This window comes from Sinocyclocheilus anshuiensis, unplaced genomic scaffold (assembly GCF_001515605.1).
Source record: "Sinocyclocheilus anshuiensis isolate Anshui unplaced genomic scaffold, SAMN03320099.WGS_v1.1 scaffold881, whole genome shotgun sequence".
Lineage (NCBI taxonomy): Eukaryota > Metazoa > Chordata > Actinopteri > Cypriniformes > Cyprinidae > Sinocyclocheilus > Sinocyclocheilus anshuiensis.
In genome coordinates, this window is record NW_015558695.1 from 1,000,643 (window position 1) to 1,022,569 (window position 21,927).

A 21,927-nucleotide genomic window follows, 5' to 3' on the forward strand; every position below is an offset into this window, starting at 1 on the left:
GGGCAGAAACCCTTGTCCAAATCGGTATCACGACTTTTTTCTATTTTTTAATATAATTTTGGGCTACATTAAAACGACATAATTGCAGGACTGCATATTTGCTGTAGGCTTAAAACATGCCTTAATTTAGGTGGGATATTTTATAATTGTCGATGGTATTTCAATTTGCAATGGCTTATAGTGAGCCTACAACTTTGCTTTTTTTGCGACCAAAAAAAAAAAGAATAGCCTACTTTTATAGAACTTTCATCTCAATACTGATTATGAAGTTGTGATAAATTAAATAGCCTACTGCAGAAATGTTTATATTGCTTAATATGGACATATCCTTTGGCAAAGAGATGGATGCATTCTGGGAAGTGATGTGTTTAAATGTAATGGCTACATATACCCGTGTTTCCTTAAGTTAGACATTTATGCTGACCCCTTTAAAATTTTGAGCAAGGATATAAAATATTAAGACTGTACTTTTTCATTATGATTGATATTTTGGCGCAATTTTGTGCAACCTCTGGGGCTCATCTAGTTGTCCTGATCTCCACTGACATTCACGGCTGTAGAGGTACTCTAATAGTGTTATGAATGCTGAAAAATGGATGATATTAATAAATAGCTATAGCTTTTAAAAGTAAAACTCAGAAAAAGGCCACACATTAATTCTAAAATGTAGAAATGAACACAAATACAATGACTGATTCAGCATACTAGATTGTTGTACTGAAGTTCGTCCTGCCCATTTGTATGGGCAAGACAGCACTGGTTGCAAACTGTGTGTGCGGGTATATGTTTATGCTCAGCGGAGAATGAAATGGAATGTATTATTGCTGTGCATCACAGCTTGAAAGCAAAACCCCTCATATGATATTCAGACCCACAGCTTTTCCCTTAAAGTTTCTTTTTCCCTTTTCTTCTCCTCCTCTTGCGCTGAATCATACCATGAACGTTAATGCTGGTGTCATCACATTGTGACAGGAAATCTCTTTTTTTGAATGATGCAACTGTTTGGTCACATCCTATATCTCTTTCTCTCTCTCTGCACTCAGATTCAAATGTAAACTAGTTTATTTTCAAAAAAAAGGGGGGAAAAATCTTGGCGGGCAGGAAAATGACCCTGAAGAAAATCACAGATGTTCTTCCCAAGTAAACCCGACACCACACACACATGCAACGGTACACAACTGATCGAGAGTTTCCTTTCCATGGTCCCTTCATCAGCTAGCGTTGTGTGTGTGTGTGTGTGTGTGTGTGTGTGTGTGTGTGTTAATAAGGAGAGAGTGAAAGAAAGAGATTGGACATGAACCATTATATCCTAGAAGATTTAACACACCACTCCGTCACTCTTTCTACCTGCTTAATTTTCTTTTCCACCATCTTTATTCCAAAGGGGAACAAAGAGATGAGTAAGTTTCTCCACAACAGATGCATACACTTAAACACATTTACGCTTAAATTAAAAGAATGTGATCAGTTTAAGACTCAATAAAATGGCTTGACGAGTGCAGATTGAAAAGTAAAAAATGAATCACAAAAATAATTGCGTGAATAATTTTAATGACAGCTGGTGTAATTAGTCTGTTGCTAATGCTAATGCTAATAACTTTTTTCATAACATTGTAGATAACATATGAACAGTTATAGTAGGCTGATTAATTATCAGCTAATGTTAGTTTGTGAATTGTGAAAAGCAGCAATAAACTACTGTAGTTCGCAAGCAGATATAAAAAAGGACAAAAGAAAGCCTAACAAGAAATTTTCAGCACTTTTATTTTTAAAATGTTTCTATTTACACAAAATCTTCTCATGTTTTTAATTCAGGTGAGGCAAGGTACAGAATTCAAGCTCAAGTTGGCAGACATTCAACATTTCCTACACGAGGATAGAAAGAATACAAATTGTGTATTTATTTACAGTATATCTGATTTCAAGTTAAAACATTTAGAAAGGTTTCTCAATGTCCATCTCTCATCATCTTTTTTCATTCGAAAGAGATTTCAAATGGAAACAAAAAAGAAATATACACGCATTCTCTTTATAATAATTTAGCAAAAAATATTTACATCAATAAGAGACAAGGTGTTGTATATATTGCTAAGCATTAAAACAGGGTGTTGTGATGACACCAGCGTGATGAAGACCAATATTGTGAATAGGAAGGCCAATCAGAGAGCTGCTCCCATGAAAACAACCTCTTTAAATCTAAAACCACCAACCACATGACCTTTTAAACTTCTGTCACTGGTTTAAGAATTGCTATGAAACTGTGTAATTGGTATCATTTACATTCTTCTGCTAAATTTGGGGAAATTTCCATTCTCAAACCATCAGTAGGGTTTGATGTAAGACTTCAGCATTGTGGGAGCGCTCAAACGAAAAGCTCCTGAACTAAGGTCATTCCCCCTGTCTTTTCAGAGATCATGTGACCAAAATCAGAAGCACGAATACAAAGACTAAACGGGTTAAGGGGCACTTGAAAGGACGGTACACCGTTTGTCTGATATGTATAAGTGGGCAAAGCTACATCATCAGACTCAACTCAGGAAACATTCAAACAAGTTAAAATGGCTTATAAAGAAAGGTTGGACTGATTACATTAGCAGATTTCACTCTTAGATGTCCTCAAACTGCATTTTGGCTACTGTAATAAATTACAATATACACTATAGATTGAATTTGCACTTCATTTAACTTTACAGACTTTGTCTCATTTTTGTCTTTTTCAAAAAACAGAGGGGTTCAGTAGCTAGCAGCAGTCTTCTGAGAACATCTGTTGTATCATTGCCATCATTAGATGGTTCCTCATAAACCTACTCCTAACAGATATCTTGTTGCTTAAATTTTTTTTAAAAGGCACTCTAGTGACCTTCAAAATGAAACATGAATGGATTAAACGTAATGGAAGATACAGTTTTGATTTAAGAGGTAGCTGTGGGACATATGGCAAGGCTGTGACAGATAAAGAGGAGACATTGTCTGGGAAATAATAGGCGTGGTTTATAATATCTGACTGTTTTTTGTTTTGTTTTTGTTTTTGCCAGACATTGAGAAATGTGATATTCTGAAACTTTACTAATGCCCGATTTATAAAAGAGCTGAATCAACAAATCCTTATGGCTCGAGAAATGCATACAAAAATGTTTCCTCTAATGTACTGTCATCAAATCTAAGAAAAGCACCAGCAAAAAGGACTAAACTTCAGTTTCTGCAGCATCACTCCAACTGGAGATTGGAGAAAACACATTACAATCATACTTGACTGATGCAGGGGCAGATACAGGGAGGCACACACTCGTATTACGGTAACTGCATAGCTACATGAATGGTCAGATTATGGATTATATTTTGGGATTATTTGATAAAATCTCACTAATCTCAGAATCTCACTATGGCCAATTAATTAGCATTCAGTGTTTCAGTTTTAAACCTATCTCTGTTTATATATGTAATATCTGCATAATTGGTATTTTGTGAGGCTTTCAAATGTGTTCTGGAAAATAGGATTATGGGGTTTAGTCAGGGTAGACGACATTCAATTTGGCATGAATGAGGCTGTAAGAGATTGACACTGCCGCAAGTGCCGCAATAGGGCATATAGGGTGTCCCATTTACAATTTTAGGTTTCAAAAGGGTGCTTACGAGCTCCCTTTTAGGCCAATAAGCACCTTTTATGTCCACTTTTGCTGAGCTTGCACTGATATAGACTATACAGTTACAACCCCACAGTCTTTGCAGCATTATTTGACCAATGTTATGCCTTAAAGGTTGACCACAAGCATGATATTTAGAACAAGGTCTCAGTTCAATAGGTTTTCTACAGTCACAGGTAATTTTCCCAACTCAAGTTGTGCAGAGTTGTTCCCAACACACAATAGTACCACCTATTAAACTGAATGTACTTCTATCTCATGTTTTTCATTCCCATCAAATGAAAATTGGCGTCTACCCTGACTGAAGGTCCATTAGGTTTATTTCAGCATAATGATGGAGGATGAAGAGGTAGACAGAGAATATAAAGAGGAGGAATGCAGAAGATGCACCCAGCAACATGTCTTCTGTAAAACTAGAGGGTAAGAATAAAAATGACAATTACACTTTAAAATTCATGAGGACATCCTAGCCAGGGAATGGAGATTTACGTGTTAATGTTAATGTTCAAACACAGTACGAATACCAAAGCAAACAATACAACTGCTATCCTCCTACTCTACAGCTACCAAACGTGTTGTCGTAGACATCTTCAGACAGCATAATAAGAATATTAAGTTTTAAAAAGGACAGATCCATAATGCAATATGATCAATCATATCATCCAGTCCTTTTTAGAGAAATCCAGGGGTATTTCATATTTTGGATGGTTTGAAAATGGAAGATGGTCCCAAGTAGTTGCAGAGTCTATATAGTGGTTGAAACAAGCTATTTAGATGATTGTCTATAGATAACATAAACTTAATACCAAATTGAGACCATGTTGAATTTGGGTGATAACACCTTTCTTAACCATTAAAGGGAAAAGTGGTCCATTGTAGACTCAAAAAGTTGTGAATTTGAAGAATCCATCAAGGGCTGTTTACAGGACAATTTTACAGCTACTCCAAGCAATGCTGTTTGTGGTCAAAAGTAAGGGCCACTGGGCAGTTGTCAAAAAAACATCATGATCTTACTGAAGGCCATGTTGAGGTTCTTGGTTTGTGTAGTTCAGTTGCATGCTGTATGTTCCCTTTATATCTACATGACTTCATTAAGACCTGGTGTCAACTTGGTTTGGATTACTCAAGTTCTCCCATGGGGATTGAAATGGCTGGCTAAGCTGTCCTGGTAGCTGGACGAAGAACAAAGGAATGGTAGAGTTTAAGGAGAGGTCTGGCTGGTTTACGCTGGAATGATGGACTTACAATGTGAAATCTGGCTGGTTGACAGTGGAATGGTGGACCTAAAGGGGAGGTCAACTCTTTCACCTTTCTTGGCATTAAAGTGTGCTGGTTAAACTGAGGTCTGGTTTGGAAAGTCCAGATGCAGGAATTCTTCAAGGTCCCATTGTTGCAACCCTGAAGACTTTTATTGAAGGTATGAAGTATGTATTTGTTTGTTTAAAGGTGTGTCTGTGTGTATTGGCGTATGTGGCAGTGGATTTGTGTGGCAGTGTGTGTGGGGTGAGTGTTGACAGTTGTCTTCTTTGTGTACTTTTTGGGTGTCTCAAGAGGCCACCCTCATTCTCATTCATTACTGGTATCGAATCGTTCTTCGGTTCCCATGGGTGACTCTTGCACTCGATGTTTGCACTGGCCATGGGTATGTCGTGTGGTGGAGCGGGAGTGGCGGGCAAAACAGGAAGTGGCAGTTTGTGAGCTGCAGTCACAAACTGAATCCTGCAAAGAAAAAAGATTAAAAAGATTTTAAGATATTTGCTTGATTCAGGGTTTATGCTTTGGAGGAAGAGGGGAGTTAGTATAAAACAGGGCTGGGCAATTTCGGTCCTGGAGGGCCACTGTCCTGCAGAGTTTAGCTCCAACCTTAATCAAACACACCTGAAGTTGCCCAGCCCTGGTATAACACAATCAGAGGTTCATGGTTAAATGCAGTCAACCAGATCAACAGTGGTGACACTAGAACTTGTATTAGACTGTCTCACCTCCAGGGTACTAGAGCTTGAGCTTATTGCATCCTTTCCAGTGGCTACAAACTCGTCTCTTTGTGTTTTCATAAACCTCTTATTGACGATCTTTGTGATGTTGTCTGTGCCAATCAAGACTCCAGGAAGGCATTCAGGCTTTGGTTCATCCATGGTGCCTGCTGGCACAGTCCTGCCGCAAACATTGCGGAGAAACTCCTGGACCATGCCGTACTTCTGAGCTCCCGCCTCTCCCAGACCGATACCTAGGCTAGGACAGGAGGGTTTCCCAGCAGCTTGTCTTCCCGAGCATGGATCTGCTTTCCATAATGATTCAACACTTCCAGAGTGTTCCACCACACTGAAGAGACTGGTCAAGCCATCATTGAGGCCACTAAGCACTGGGCTGTCTCGTGTGGTGGTGGAACGTGCCCAGGCCGAACCGTTCTGAGATCCACTACGGTTATGAAGATTCCATACACTGCGATCCCTTGAAGATGTTGAGGAGGTCTCCAGTTTGGAGGAGGAGGTGGAGACCCTGCGGGTAAGCTTAGGTGAGCCATATTTCGGTGAGCAACATGGTCTATCTATGCGACTGTGGACTTTCTCTAGAGATGAAGAGATCTGTCGGGAGCGTGCAGATGAAAGTGAGGTGGATGGACGAGGAGACCATGCTTTCCCTTGAAGGCCTCTAGTTGTTGGAATGGGTCCATCGGTTTGTAGGCCAATGCTGACAAACTGTGCTGTTTGCGTTCCTGTACTTGAAACACCAACTGTCTGGCTCCCTGTATCTTTGCTGCACTTCCTCTCCAGAGAACTGGAACGAATGGCCTGTCGCACACAGTTGGTCATCTCTTTCATGTCATCACTAAGGTTGCCTAAAATCTCCAGTCCGTGGAATGGTGCAGAACCTCCCGTCCGTCCTTCAAGCAGCTCTCTATGCTGCTGTGAAAGTGAGCTCAACCACTGCTCATAAGTGGATGAGGAAGTTGTCGACAAAGGTGCAGATGCAGCAGTCTGGCCTGATGGATCTATCATGGCTGCGTCTCTAGATGATGGTCCTTGCTGAGGATCCTGCTGGGCCTTTTCATTGACTGGCCTCCTCTCCATTCTCCTCACAGTTGGAGGGCTGTAATAAATGCGAATACCCGTCTTATCTGGAGCGGTGTAACTTCTCTGGATGTACTCTTTGCTCAACTCCAGTCCAGGGAAGCTGCTGTTAGAGTTGGTGCTTGGGCAGTCCCATGTCTTAAACTGGTCACCCTTCTCCAGCATTGCAGAATCATTGGTCAGGTACTTCCAATTCTTCTTATTGAGATCACTTAAGTCGGTACGAGCCAGAATGGAGGCAGGAGCAGTAGTTTGATGCTGTGGAACATTGCACTCTGGTACTCCACTGACCTTGTGACCAGGAAGGAACAGACTAGTGTCCAGCAGACTCTTAAATTCAGAGAGGGCAGAAATTGATTTGGTCCTGTAACAAGAATAGGGATTATCATAAAACAGTCACATCTGATAAAACAAGGCACAGTTAAGACCTTAATCAAGTCAGTTTACCTTTGCAGTCCTGAACCACTGGTGGCTGCATCTGCTGAGATTTCCTTTTCAGATGTTTTATCATGCAGAGCCTGAAAAGGAAATGATCTATTTTAGTGAAGTTTTACAGAGCAGCATGCCATGATCTTCCCCCCGCACAGTACTCCCATTCATTCATGTGGTATTACTGAGTCAGACAATATTCTCTTTAGGAAATGAGATCATTCAAAACAGCTAGTTTCCTCTGCGGGGGTAATGATAATGGTATGGTTCACCACGTCTATGTAAATGACCCAAATTCTCTCAATGAGGCATGGTACTAGACCTTTCTCATTCAGGATGTCATATGAAACAGAGAAATTAGAGCACTGAGATGGACTGTCACAAAAAGAAAGACAAAAGAGAAAGAAGGAACAAAAACTATATAGTCTCATCTCTTTTTCCAGCCTCATTACTTACAGTGTGGTTAGTACAGACACACTGACCACTTTGTCTCAGGCTACGTTCTAATTGGACTATGCACACTGTGCACAGCCACATGGATATGCAAAACCATCAGTTTCTAGATAAGTGATGCAACATGCAGAGACCCTGTCGGCAGGCGCTCTGCGGAAATGTTTAGAGATTCTGTCATATCCGTCCATTATGTGAGGGGAGCCCCAAGTCAGTGAAGGAAGTGTGGGGATAAACTATGTCGAAAATATGTCATGACGACACCCTCACAGACCAAAATAAAACAACAGATTAAAAGGACTCAGAAAAACACGAAAGCAGGGGAACAAGATTTGGTAATACACAACCAAGCTTCCAAGCCTTTTAATGCACTTGAAACTTGACCATAAAAAATTCTGTTTGCCCAAAAATAAAAACTGTCATTTCCTCATGTTGTTCCAAACCCATATGACTTTATTATGTGGTGAACAAAAAGAGAAATTCTGAAAAAATCGGCTGCTTTCAAAAATATATGTTTCATGTCTTTTCAAAAATGTACAGAAGACTTAGTTTATGAGACCACTTTTTGCAAGCCTTTTAATGCACTTGAAACTTGACCATAAAAAATTGTTTGCCCAAAAATAAAAACTGTAATTTCCTCATGTTGTTCCAAACCCATATGACTTTATTATGTGGTGAACAAAAAGAGAAATTCTGAAAAAATCGGCTGCTTTCAAAAATATATGTTTCATGTCTTTTCAAAAATGTACAGAAGACTTAGTTTATGAGACCACTTTTTGGTGTTTTTGTGTCCCTTGAAACTTGAAAGTGTTCCACAAAAACAAATAAACAATAACAGAATTAAATTTGAGTGAGCAAATCCTTTAACCCCCATATGACATCTGACCTGTGTGCCTTTGCTCTGGGCTTCTCGTAAATGCTGTTCCCATTGACTTCTCTCCTGGTTGAATTGCTCCAGAAGCTCTAGCCTCTCTCGGCTCCAGTTCTTCTCACTGATCTGCAGTTGTTTGGTGAGGTCCATCACAGCAGCGTAAGAGTCCGCCAACAGGTGTTGATGCTCCTCCCGCTCCTTTTTTAGCGCCCCCTTGAGGTCTAGAGAATCCTTTTCACCCCCAGCCACAGATGCCTTCCCCATCTTACCCTCCAGCTGATGACAAATATAAAGTAAAAAATGAGGGGGTGAGATAAAAAGAGAACACTTGATGTCTTCAAAAGTGGAAGAGTAACCATAGAAACAGCCCCATAATACACAGTAAGCATTTACAGTCATATACTGACAGCTGCAGCAACCTGACATGACATTTTAGTTTATTTGCCCTACACCATTGAATAGGTGTATATATTTAATAAAATATAAATATATAAAAGTGCAATTAAAGAAATAGTTCAAAATGGAAATGTACTCATTCTCAGGCCATCCAACATGTAGATGAATTTGTTTCTACATTGTAATGGATTATAAGAAATTTAGCATTACATCACTTGCTCACCAATGGATCTTCTGCAGTGATTTTGGGTGCCGTCAGAATAAGAGTCCAAACAGCTGATAAAAACATCACAATAGTCCACAAGTAATCCACATGACTATAGTCCATCAATTATGGTTTTGTAAAGTGAAAAGCTGCATGGTTGTAAGAAACAAATCCGTCATTAAGGCATTTTAATGTATGCTCCTGGCCAAAATATGAGTCCATAATCCATGTCCATCCCCTGCTGGCCCCTGCTGAACTCCTAGATAGAGGTATTTTAGTCAGAAACAACATGCTTTTATCAGCTGTTTGGACTCTCGTTCTGACGGCACCCATTCACTGCAGATAATTTATTGGTAAGCAAGTGATGTAATGCTACATTTCTCCAAATCTGTTCTGATGAACAAACAAACCCATCTACAACTTCCTCATGACCTGAGGGATTTTTGGTTGAACTATACCTTTGAATGTGCTTAAATTAATAAAAGCAATAATTATGTTTATTATTAAGAATAAAATAAAATAGAAAATGATTCTGCTAAGTACTATATTTAATAAACTGCATGTTGTTTGCAGTTAACAACTTGAATTGTACAGGCTCTATACATCATATTGGCTGTTTTACTGCTGCTTCAAACATGGCTCATCCAATTAGATTGTTATGATACTTGGTATATATAGTAATTATGAAGCCAGCCTATTCTTTATCCCCCATCCTCATTAACATTCCTTCTGCTCTCTCAGTTGGAGCCGCAAATCTACAGAACTCATACATTTTGTGACTGTATGCGAGTCAGTTATTAAAACACACAGCCTGCTGGAAACTCATCAGACAATCAGTGACTAGCTTCTCACGGTGATAATGCCCAATGAGTTTTGCTTTGGATGGCAATGAGAGGTTAATGGGTTGATGTGGTTTATTAAAGAGGGTGAAAGTTTTTTGTTCCAGATACCTCCTCATAAACCGTAATGATTATAGGAAAGAAGGAGGATCCAGAAAGGCTTTTATTTCCATCAGACTGTTGACGTGGCTTTGTGGATTGTTATTTATTTTAATCACTTTTGACTCACATCATAAATTAATAATAGGTGACAATGTGCAGCATCAACAGAGGACTTTATAGCATTATCCTAACAACATTACTGATATCAATAACCTGTCTTGTTAATGCAGTGATAAATCATTTTCTGTGACAGGTTGTTATTAGTGACACAGAGGTTGCAGCTAATACTAGAGCGTCAAATCCCACCTCTCCCATTCCTTGTATTATCACATGGCTTATTCTCTGAACCACATTCCTAGAAAAACAAAGGAAGTGCAGATAAAAACGAGGAGTGGCATGGAGAAAGGGAGTCCTGTAATATCGACCTATCAGAGCAGTAATGGTGAAAGAGGCAGTCTAGTGACATTAGGATCTCTGGAGAGCATAGGGCTAATGCTTTTGGTGCAATCTATGGTATGTGTGCTTATTTTTTCTGCTGTAACCTTTACAACAATAAAGGGAGGAGAGTGAGTATTTTAGCTAATCTAAACACAACTGATTGCATGGCCTGGCTCTTTACACACTGATTAAGGCATCTACAAAGTAAACACACTTGACTTAAAGCTGCAGTGCAGGTTCTGCTCCATTAGCAGCATTTTCAGTTTACTATTTATTAACAAATGTAGTCTAATGTAGTGCACCGCTGTATAATGAGTACAATGGCATACTTGTCTTATAATCTTGCTTGTCTTATATTGCCATATTACCTGCTCTTTAGATACTTTCATTGCTATCAGCCACTGAAACCCATATTGGACGAGCACTATTTGAAAGTGCCAAGTGCCCCAGTGTTTACACTCTAGTGGGAAATCATACTGCGACTGGCTTACTTACAGTTGTTTCTGTACATTAAACTGGTATTTCAACTGTAAAGATGGTACACCAACTAAAGTTTATTTAATACTCAATTGGAATAATCTGATTTATGTAATAACCTGACAAATTTATTCAAACACATATTAAATTAAAGCTGCAAGCAGCTATGAAAGGGCCCTCGCACCCAGTGGCTTTAGGAAAACAGCTAACGGTGGGCAATATGCATTTAAAGTGATAAATATAGGAGGAAGTCATTTATATGTGCCAAACTTCCTACTGCCAGTTGGTGGCGCTATGACTGTAACTGAATGTTGGCATGTAGATGTCTTCAGACCAGGACTTTTATCAAATCTGTGAAATTTGGTGCAGATTGAACATGGTATGTTTGAGTTAGTGTAAAACAAGTCATTTCCTGTTGCCAGCAGGTGGCGCTGAAATTATAACTGAATATTGGCATGTAAATGTTTTCAGGCCAGGACTCTTACCAAACATGTGAAGTTATGGGTAGATCGAACATTGCATGTTTAAGTTAGTGTAAAACAAGTCATTTCCTGTTGCCAGCAGGTGGCGCTGAAATTATAACTGAATATTGGCCTTTAGATGTGTTCAGGCCAGGATTCTTATAAAACGTGTGCAGTTTGGGGCACATTGGGCATTGTATGCATGAGTTCCTGTTTCACAACTTCCTGTTTCGTGGCATTAATAGCATGCTTTAGCACTTAGTAAGTGTTGATATCATGTTTGAGCATATTTCTAGCATGTTTAGCACACAATGGCATATTTTACTGTATTGCTAATAATGCATCACAGTGTTAAACATGTCACTTCCTGTTGCCAGTAGGTGGCGCTATAACTATAACCAAATATGAGAATGTAGATATCTTCAGGCAAGGACTCTTATTAAACGTGAAGTTTTTTGGCAGATTGGACGTTGTATGCATGAGTTACAACAACTTCCTGTTTGATGGTTTTAATAGCATGCGTTAGCACTAAGCAAGTGTTGCTAGCATGTTTGAGCATGTTTCTAACATGTTTAGCACACAATGGCATATTTGACTGTGTTGCTAATAGTGCATCACAGTGTTAAACATGTCACTTAATCATTCATACAAGAGATTCGTTCAAGAACGCTGATTCATCCAGTAATGAAACAAGAACATCTTGAGTGAGTCATTTAATCATTAATTAATAAATTACATGTGATTTTGTTAAGTTGTCTAATGTTTTTTCTTCAGAATCATGAGAGAACCACAACGTCCATTGGGGAAAGAAAAAAAAAAACAATTTATCCAGAATCATGCAGTTCTATTTTGCACACAAACAGCTCTTAAAGAGTCCAGTTTTTATGTAGCCTGTTGATTTTTGATGCGTTAGCACTAAGCAAGTGTTGCTAGCATGTTTGAGCATGTTTCTAACATGTTTAGCACACAATGGCATATTTGACTGTGTTGCTAATAATGCATCACAGTGTTAAACATGTCACTTCCTATTAACAGTAGGTGGCACTATGACTATAACTAGGGTTGGGAATCGAAAATCGATTCTGATTCCAGAATCGGATATTTAAGGTCAGGAATCGGATACTTGTCAAATAAAAATTACGATTCCGCCTATCGATTCCTATGCCCTTTTTTTTTTTTTTTTCATCTGGCTTTTTTTTTTCTTCATCTGTGAGGACCGGACCTAGCGATCTGCCAGGACCTTGCTCGCTAATCTAAGCACTCCAAAGTTTGGCTACATTTGTGATCAGAAGCCTAAAATGCTAAGTATAACATCTGTGATAGCTAAACATGTTGCAAGAGAGGTGTCACCACCAACATGACAAAGCGCTTTAATTTAATAGATCGTTAAAGATCGCAAACGATTCAAACACCAACGTAATTCTATTCCTAAATTACAATGATTTGTCTGTTTCATTCCTCAACCTTTGACGTGTGCGATCAATGTTGTGATCACTTGGTTCATCCGTGCAGAGTACGATCACACCAGTGTGATTTGAATGTTAAAATTTGTTCGCACTGCCATCGACCTAAAGAGAGCAGCTGTCTGTCATGAATGAAACAGCTTCACAGTCTTTTCAGCCACATCTTCAGAATCATGAGAGAACCACAACGTCCATTGGGGAAAAAAAGAAAAAAAAAAACTCAATTTATCCAGAATCATGCAGAATCTATTTTGCACACAAACGGCTCTTAAACAGTCCAGTTTTTATGTAGCCTGTTGATTTTTGTTCACGGTATTCAGCTCCAATAAATGGTTTGCAAAAAAGAAACAAAAGAGTTATAATCTCAGGTACAGATTATGTGCTTTATTCAATGTTAAAAGTTTGACTATCATATTGCGTGGCATTTATAGCCATACTTAAAGCAAAAACAGACAGTTTACCTCAGATCTTGAAAATAAATTAAAGCAAAGATGTACGTTAAAACTGTGAACTCACTGCGAACAGAGTGCATTCCATAACATGGTATCAGTAACTCAGTATGTACTTTTAATAATGTTAAAAATGTTATGGTATCAGTCACTCAGTATGTACTTTTAATAATGTTAAAAAAATGGTTTAATATTTATGAATTAGATTATAAACTTATCCATTTCGTTGTGAGTGCAGAGCACTTCCAGAGAGAGCCCACCCACACACGCTTCTGATTGGCTGTGATATTTGATTTATTCTGTCGCATCGCGTCTAGTGTGGATACCCAAATTGCTTGTCGCTGGAATCTCGTCGCGTCGCGTGTAGTTAGGACACGGTGTTAGTCAAAACGCCCCATTTTCTATCATTGTCAAAATTCACTGCATCACTACTTTATTCCATATTTGTTTCTAAACTGTAGCCCTCTGTTTTTATCAGACTGATCCACAAACTGTGTCTAAGTCCTCTTCCTCCCCCAGCTCATTAATTACGCCATTTAAGTAGACTGTAGTCATTAATGCATCTCAGAGCAAAGATATTAAACTCATCTTTCACATTCATGCTCAGAAACAAGCTGTAAGCACACACACTCCCTCTCACCCCCCAGTGAAATGCCACATTGCTGCTGACACACTGCAGATGGCTCACACAGCTCTCTCCCCAGAATACTGGTGCATGTCCTAACCAACACCAGATCAAATAACAAAATTTCAGGCCACATCCAGCATCTTTTCAGCCTGTGTGACAGCAAACTGACCACAATAAATGTATCTGGCTTCAAAAGCTCTTCTCCCAGAGGCTTCCAGAATGAATCTCCCAAGAGGCATTACTGTAATCTGTGTATGTTAAATCAATGACTATGGCCCTGAGTGCAGGAGTTAAATTACCCAGTGAGATCAATGTTAAAGTAATTACTTTACACCTACAGTGCGAAGTACCTATAAAATGATTCACCTCTATGGACTCTTTCAGATTTTATTGTGTTACAAGCCACCATGTATTTAACAGAGAATTTTCCCACTTGACAAAGTACTCTGTAATGTATCTACAAAGTACTCTATAAATCAATTTTTTTTAATTATTAAAAATAAATAAGTAACAGAAAATGACTGCATGCATAATTATTCCTTCCACTGCTGTAAATCTTTGATAGGAGCATCTTTGTAATGACAAATTACAGATACTTACAGATATCTTTTTTTGGCTATGTATTAGTTCAGTTTTGGTCTCTCCATAACAAAATTTTCCTTTAAACTGCTTTCAAATCTTAAAGGGATAATTCCAGCTAAGATAAGTTTTCAACAACTGTCCACAGTCCTGCTGATGACATGGATTGATCTACACAAATTTACTGTTGGTTACAGGAATATTTTGATTTAAAGGTCACTTTACGCTTTTATTATAAAGTTTCAAAATGCAAAGCAGGAAACAAACTGCATTTTCAGGCATTTACTATGTAAAATGAAGACGTCGAGTTCTTTAGAAACAAATTTTGGCACTTGAATTATGGAAAAGACCAGTTATAAATTCAGCCATTATCACTCACCTGAGTGATAATGCTCTTGAGTTCCATCCGTTCGACTTCCCATGATGCTTTAGCACGGGCAAACTGCTGCGTTAACTCCTGTGAACTCTGACGCTCCTCGCGCAGCTCAGCGCTCAGGTCTTGTAGCGCCACCTTCAGGTCCGACAGAGTACTGCCGAATCCACCAGGCTGCTGAAGACAACAGGAGACGGAAGCTGTTTACATGAACATCCCCATGAAGTCTTGACCATAATAAGATTCAAATGTAAAGCATGTTAGTATTGTGCAGAAGTAAGGAGTTGTGCCAATCTCTGTTTTAACCCACCTGTGGGCAGCTTTTCTCTGCCAGGCTGTGCTCTTTGGGTGTAGGGTTGAGTGGCTGCTCCTCAGCAGCTGACATCTTGTTGTCTCCATAGTGGGACAGACCATCTTCCTCAAGCAGGATACGAAAATCTTTTACACTGTTAACCTGGAAAAACATACCGGACATAAATAATATTTACAAAGTACGCGGTTCAAAAACTTTGCTGTCGGTAACATTTTTGTGAAAGAACTCTCTTATGCTAACCAAGGCTGCATTTATTTGATTATAATACATTAAAAACATGAAGTAATATTGTGAAATATTATTACAATTTAAAATAGCTGTTTCCCATTTTAATTTATTTTAAAGGGGTAATGAACTGAGAAACCAAAATTCCTTTGATCTTTTGACATATAAGAGGTCTTTGTACTATAAAAACGTCCTGTAAGTTTCAGAACTCAAAACTTTGTCATTAGCCTAAAAACAGCTTATACTGAAGCCAATCTGCAAAATCGACAGCTTTTGGAATGTTCTACTGTATGATGTAATAGTGTGGATAAGCACCGCCTCCACAGAAGAAGATCAACGCCTCGACATCTCTGCCTGTTTAGCCCCACCCACTGATTCGCACATGTAGTGTTTACGAAAGAGGCAAACACGCAGGTATAAGCAGAAACCAAACGATAAAAATGGCTTTGAAGACAACAAGATGCTGGGCAGTGCCAAGCTGTGGAAAAAACAGTCTTTGCATTGTCTTCCTTTTTTTACAAACAAGGCACAATTTGCACAATTCATTCCTAGTGAATTCACCAAATAAAAAAGGCTCCATACCTCTAGGATATCCTTGCTCTCTGTGTCTAGTTTCTTGCCGAGTCTCCACTGTTTGAGGAGCCAGCGCAGCTTGAGGCTGATGAGGAGCAGGCTCTCTTTGAGCTGCTGTGACTCCTGCACCCGCAGGTTTCTCTCCTGACTCCACAGCTTCTGCTGCAGCTCACCAACCTGCTCTGTCAGCTAGAGAACAACATGAAAACAGAGAGAAGGAGAGAGAATGCACGTAATTGGTAAATGCTGTAGCTGCACAGTATTTGTAATACAAATAAACTGGAACAAATGGCAAAACTTGCTGCTTTGTAAATGTCAAATGTTTCTGTGCTACAATGGCAAAATAATAACCCCATCAAATTAGATTAGAAACCGTCTGAACATGACATCAAGTTTGCGCACCAGCAGGTTTCTCTCCTGACTCCACAGCTTCTGCTGCAGCTCACCAACCTGCTCTGTCAGCTAGAGAACAACATGAAAACAGAGAGAAGGAGAGAGAATGCACGTAATTGGTAAATGCTGTAGCTGCACAGTATTTGTAATACAAATAAACTGGAACAAATGGCAAAACTTGCTGCTTTGTAAATGTCAAATGTTTCTGTGCTACAATGGCAAAATAATAACCCCATCAAATTAGATTAGAAACCGTCTGAACATGACATCAAGTTTGCAGAGAACTGTAAGACACAACCTAGTCCTAGAATAGTCGATTGTTTGGTCAACCAGATATTTTCGTAGTTTTTGTTTGGATTAGTAGTTGATAGTAGGTGGTTTAAATGGGATAAAGTTAAAGCACCACTGCTAAAAATAAGTCCGCAACAAGCATACACTTGCAGATGGGCAGCTTTGGCAGTTTTTAACAAAAACAAACTTGTTTCTTGAGACCCCTGCTTTCAACTTAAAAAATTATATTAAGCCCTCTAAGAAACACTTCATATCAGGCTGAGGTAAAAAAATAAAATAAAAAAAACGCCTAAATATACATGACTTCTATATATGAGAATATAATATATAATATTTGGATTTTTTTTTTTTTACATTGAACCCACCCTAAATTTCAAAACATGAGATCAGGCGGTTTTCTCTTTTTCTTTGTGAAAATCACATTTGCTAGTTAGTGGAAATGGTGGATGATAAATTGTTTGGGTGGAAACTGTTGATGACTGGAGGTTTCACTGGAATGCTGCAAGGGCGTTTGGCACAGTGTTTGGGACACCAAATCACATAATGCATTCTTTCATGATTTAAAGCTCAGCATAATGGACTATTTTTAATCATGATGTCAAAACTTTAAACTGCCTTCAATTTAAATACTGCATATTTCTCAGGAGTTTTTTATGACATCTTGTGCAAACCTAACAGATCACTGGCCTTCCAAATTGCACCAAATTTACTAGAGACAATAAAGAAGTAGGCCTCAGTCTGTACAGACACATCAGTTTCTGTACTGAGGTAAATATAGTGTAATGTAAGAGCGTAGTGGGGCTAGGGCAAAACTAAACCATGTTGGCAGTGAGAACTATATTTGCTCATATCTCTGCATGGGTGAACAGGCTTTGTTTTGTTTATGAACTCATGGGTATTTTTATATTTTAACCACATAAATATTCTTCAGATTCTATGAATGTCCCATTTAATAGACTTTGCAGTCATTACCTAAACCCTAATTTCCCAATTCCCTATGAAATTCAGATTTGAGTCTTCATTGTAACTTCTGAGCTTTTGAAATTTACCAGTTATCAACTGAGAGAACTGAAAGCACCACTAATTCTATGGATTAAATGCATTCTGGGATTGCCTTATGCATGAAGGATGAGCAACATGCTGCCTCAGATTTTGTCCAAAAGAGATCACTTAAAAACTGTCTAGGCGAACAATGGGTTTTGGAACAGAGCCATTGTGTGTTCAATTGTAAGACAACAGCAGAAGTGAAATTTGTTTGTAGTGCCTTACCAGATCAGAGTTTGTTTCCTTTAATTCAGATTCCTCGTCTTTGTTGCTGTCTTTGTGGCTGTTGCTCTCCTCCTCTGCCTTGCACGGGTGAACTTTGACCTCACAGTCTGGCTGGTCTCTAGAATCAGGCTGTTGCATGCATGCATGGGCAAGTTAATGAAGGAAAACAAAAAACAACAATAAAAGACGAGCATGATAGAAGACAGACGAGATCAAGAGGAATATGATGAAGGAATCAAAAAAGGTGATGTGTAATATGGGTATATAAAACATTTGGAGGGATGTAAGGACAGAATAGACATATTTAAACAAAATGACAAATGAAACATGGAGAAAAAAAGGCATAATGATACCCATAAAGCACCAGCAAATAAAAACTCACAAGACAATGAAAAGTATGTATAGGAAAAACAGTTTGGCCATTGTGGAATAAGACAAAATGGCAAAAAGAAGCAAAACAACAAGAAGTGAAAGCATCATCTTTGGTTTGTGGAGGAGGAAACAGGAAATGGGGTAGTGTGAAACAAAGGAATCATAAAGAGAGGGAGAAGAAGAAGAAAAACAAAGGAAGAAATTTTGCAGAGACCACAGGTCATGGTGCCCATGCAGTGAGGAAAAAGAGAGAGAGAAGGAGGAAGGGAAGAGTCTGGATTGGATCTCAAGATTTGGGCCTCTAATGGAGCCTAAATGAATGCCTGTTAGATTAAACCTCAAATGTGTCAGAAAATGAAAAATCTTTCAGTGTTTTTCTGTCTAATACAACAGTGTTGTATTGGACCCTGCTGACTTTCATTGGATGAACAAAAACAGTTGAAACGGTCTTCCAAATATCATCTTTCATGTTCCACAGGCGAAAGAAACTCATACAGGTTTTGTATAACATGAGGGTGAGCAAATGATGAATGATTTTTTTGGTGACCTGTGGCTTTAAAGGATTAGTTCACCTCCAGAATAAAAAATTCCTGATAATTTACTCACCCCCATGTCATCCAAGATGTTCATGTCTTACTTTCTTCAGTCTAAAAGAAATGAAGGTTTTTGAGGAAAACATTCCAGGATTTTTCTCCATGTAGTGGACTTCAATGGTGGCCAAGGGGTTGAAGGACCAAACTACAGTTTCAATGCAGCTTCAAAGGGCTCTACACAATCCTAGCTGAGGAATAAGAGTCTTATCAAAACGATTGGTCATTTTCCAAAAAAAAAAAATAAATAAATACTTTTAACCACAAATGCTCGTCTTGCACTAGCTCTGTGATGCGCGTCAGTGACCTCACGCATTACGTAATAACTTTGCAAAGGTCACACATGGTTAGTTCTTCGTCTGTGTACTCCAGTTCAAAAAGGTAGGGTAAGGTAACTCCATCTCATTTTCTCCTCCCACTTCAAAATCGTCTGACATTGTTGTTTTACCTTTTTTTGTAAAGGGAGTTTGACTTTCTTTACACGTTCCCTTTGTAAACACTGGGTCAATACTTCCGCCTTTCCAATATGACTACGTAATGGATGCAGAGCTAGTGTAAGACAAGCATTTGTGGTTAAAAAGTATATACATTTTTTTTTTTTTAGAAAGAGACTGATTGTTTTACTAGATAAGACCCTTATTCTTTGGCTGGGATCGTGTAGAGCCCCTTGAAGCTACATTAAAACTGCAATTTGGACCTTCAACACATTGGTTCCCATTGAAGAAAAATCCTAGAATGTTATCCTCAAAAATCTTAATTTCTTTTATACTGAAGAAAGAAGGACATGAACATCTTGGAAGACATGGGGTGAGTAAACTAATCCTTTAAGATACTGAGATATTATCTTTCTTTGAAAATATCTATGAATATCAAATAATGATTTTACACTTATTTGCTAACATGCATGGATTAGACATCTCATTATGATTGCTTGAATAGTCAGGTCAAAAATTTATTGGAAACAGCCAAGTCTACATTTTATAATAAATTATTATACCATATTATACCAAATTATTCATATCATTTGAATCTACACATAAAATATCAATTACCAGAAAAGTGGATTCCTCAATCAAAATGAAAACCTTTACAACGGGTCAGTTCTTTACCACAATAATGATGATCTACTCCACTAGAGGCCTAAATGCTATCCACTATGAGGCCTTATAATGCACTACAAGCATGCATTGTTATAGTGGTCGGCAAACCTTTCTAAGGGATAGGGCCGTGTAAATACAACTCAATGATCTAATCAAGCAAAGCAACAAAAAGGAAACTTGCTGGTAAAAACAGACAAAACTCCAAGCAAAAAGGAAAGAATAAAGATGCAAGGGAATATCTGACTAAGAGATTGTGTGTATACCTTCTGTTGGGTCGTGTTCTGGTTGAACTGAGCATCTGCAGGGCATGAGCAATTTGCTGCAGGGTCTTCTGCCTCAGACAACAGGGGCATCAGGCACATCCCTTCCACACGCTCCCTCTCTGGGGGCTGCCCAAGGGCATCCACCCTCTCACTGAGGGCCTGTAGCTGAGCCTGGAGGGACTGCAGTCTGCCATGCAGGGCCTCCACCAGGGGCAGCGTGGAGCTCTGGGTCTGGCTCTTCTCTAGCAGAACTGGTTCTGCAGACTCGTTTGTCGTAATCTTATGATAGACGGCATCCGGTGAGATACAGGAGGGGTCGGGTGACGTCAGAAGCTGAATGGCTGAGGTAACAAGTTGTGCCTGGTCGCGGATGGCGAGAAGGTCTTTTATGCTGAGGCACTGAGCAGTATGAGTGTGACTTGTTCCTGAAACTTTCAGATTCTTCTCCTCCAGAATATCGTTCTGCTCGTCACCAACTGGGCCTTCACGGTGCACCTGGCTGGGGACGCACTCAGCCGAGTCCCCTGCTTCAGCATCAGTCTCCAGCACTGGACGTGTGGAGCCCTGGTTGGAGGCCAAGTCGCAGCGTTGAAGGTTGGACAGAAGCACACGGTTTTCATACTGGAGCTTCTTTACTTTGCCGTTCAGCTCTGCGATCTGAAGCCTGGCAGCAAGTAGTTCTTTATGGCTGGCTTCGTTTAGACCAGATCCTCCATCTTCAGAAGCACCAGGGATGATCGTGGGTGAAGTGATGGTTGTGGATGACAACGGCTGTATTTCAGTGACAGCGGGAAGCTCAGACTTGTAGTGGTTGAGCTCGTTCATCAACAGCTTGTTTTGCTCTTCCATTTCTATCAGGGAGCGCCGCAGCAGATCCGCCTCTTCTTCCACAAACTGTAGGTGGCGCTGTAGCTCCATCACATTCTCAGACGTGGAAAGCAGCAGCTGACTTCCGACTCCACCCGGGGAATCTTGGATCTTCATATCATCCATTTCGGCACGAAGGCCGCGGTTCTCCACCTCCAACTCTACGATCCGTCGGCTTAGAAGGTTCGCCTCCTCTTCCACCAGTTTCAGGTGGACTTTGACCTCAGCCTCTCGGGTGTGAGGAGAATCGGCGACCTCTTCGACAGTAAGTGAGGCATCAACATCTCCGTACAGAGAGCGATACTTTGCCAGTTCCTCCCTCATGGCCTCGTTGTCTTTAACCATCTTGGTGAGTTTCTTGCACATGAGAGCTGATTCCTCCTTGGCGAAGTGAAGCTGGCACTTAAGGTCTGAACTGTCCTCTGGAGGCTGGAGAGGAACATTTGCAGAGACCAAACAATTATTAGCCGCTACAACATTAAACAATACACTGTCCCCTTATACCCCTTTTCCTCCACCACTGTACTGGTGCTGGAGCCAGTGGCCAAAAAGGCCTTGCTTCACACAGTTCTTGATGGAAAATCAGTCATTAATTACTCACTCTCATGTCATTCCAAACCCGTAAGACTTTCGATTATCTTCGGAACACAAATGAAGATATTTTTGATGAAATCCGAGAGCTTGACCCTGCATAGACAGCAACACAACTGACACGTTCAAGGCCCAGAAAGGTAGTAAGGACATCGTTAAAATAGTCCATGTGACATCAGTGGTTCAACTGTAATGTTATGAAGCT

At 39.5% G+C, this 21,927-nt stretch overlaps 1 protein-coding gene across 1 annotated transcript in view; it reads right to left on the reverse strand.

Annotated features, from left to right (window-relative positions):
• Nucleotides 1-1,759: 1,759 nt before the first annotated feature.
• LOC107681366 (protein SOGA1-like) overlaps nucleotides 1,760-21,927 on the reverse strand; it is a 50,647-nt gene continuing 30,479 nt past the window's right edge. Inside the window, exons 5-14 of the mRNA XM_016477642.1 lie at nucleotides 20,265-21,560; nucleotides 17,940-18,068; nucleotides 16,389-16,448; nucleotides 15,996-16,175; nucleotides 15,186-15,329; nucleotides 14,882-15,052; nucleotides 8,481-8,741; nucleotides 7,163-7,233; nucleotides 5,627-7,079; nucleotides 1,760-5,363 (exon numbers count right to left, since the gene is read on the reverse strand). Of these exons, the coding sequence (XP_016333128.1) occupies nucleotides 5,211-5,363; nucleotides 5,627-7,079; nucleotides 7,163-7,233; nucleotides 8,481-8,741; nucleotides 14,882-15,052; nucleotides 15,186-15,329; nucleotides 15,996-16,175; nucleotides 16,389-16,448; nucleotides 17,940-18,068; nucleotides 20,265-21,560 (3,918 nt within the window). The 3' untranslated portion in view covers nucleotides 1,760-5,210. The remainder of the gene's footprint in view (nucleotides 5,364-5,626; nucleotides 7,080-7,162; nucleotides 7,234-8,480; nucleotides 8,742-14,881; nucleotides 15,053-15,185; nucleotides 15,330-15,995; nucleotides 16,176-16,388; nucleotides 16,449-17,939; nucleotides 18,069-20,264; nucleotides 21,561-21,927) is intronic.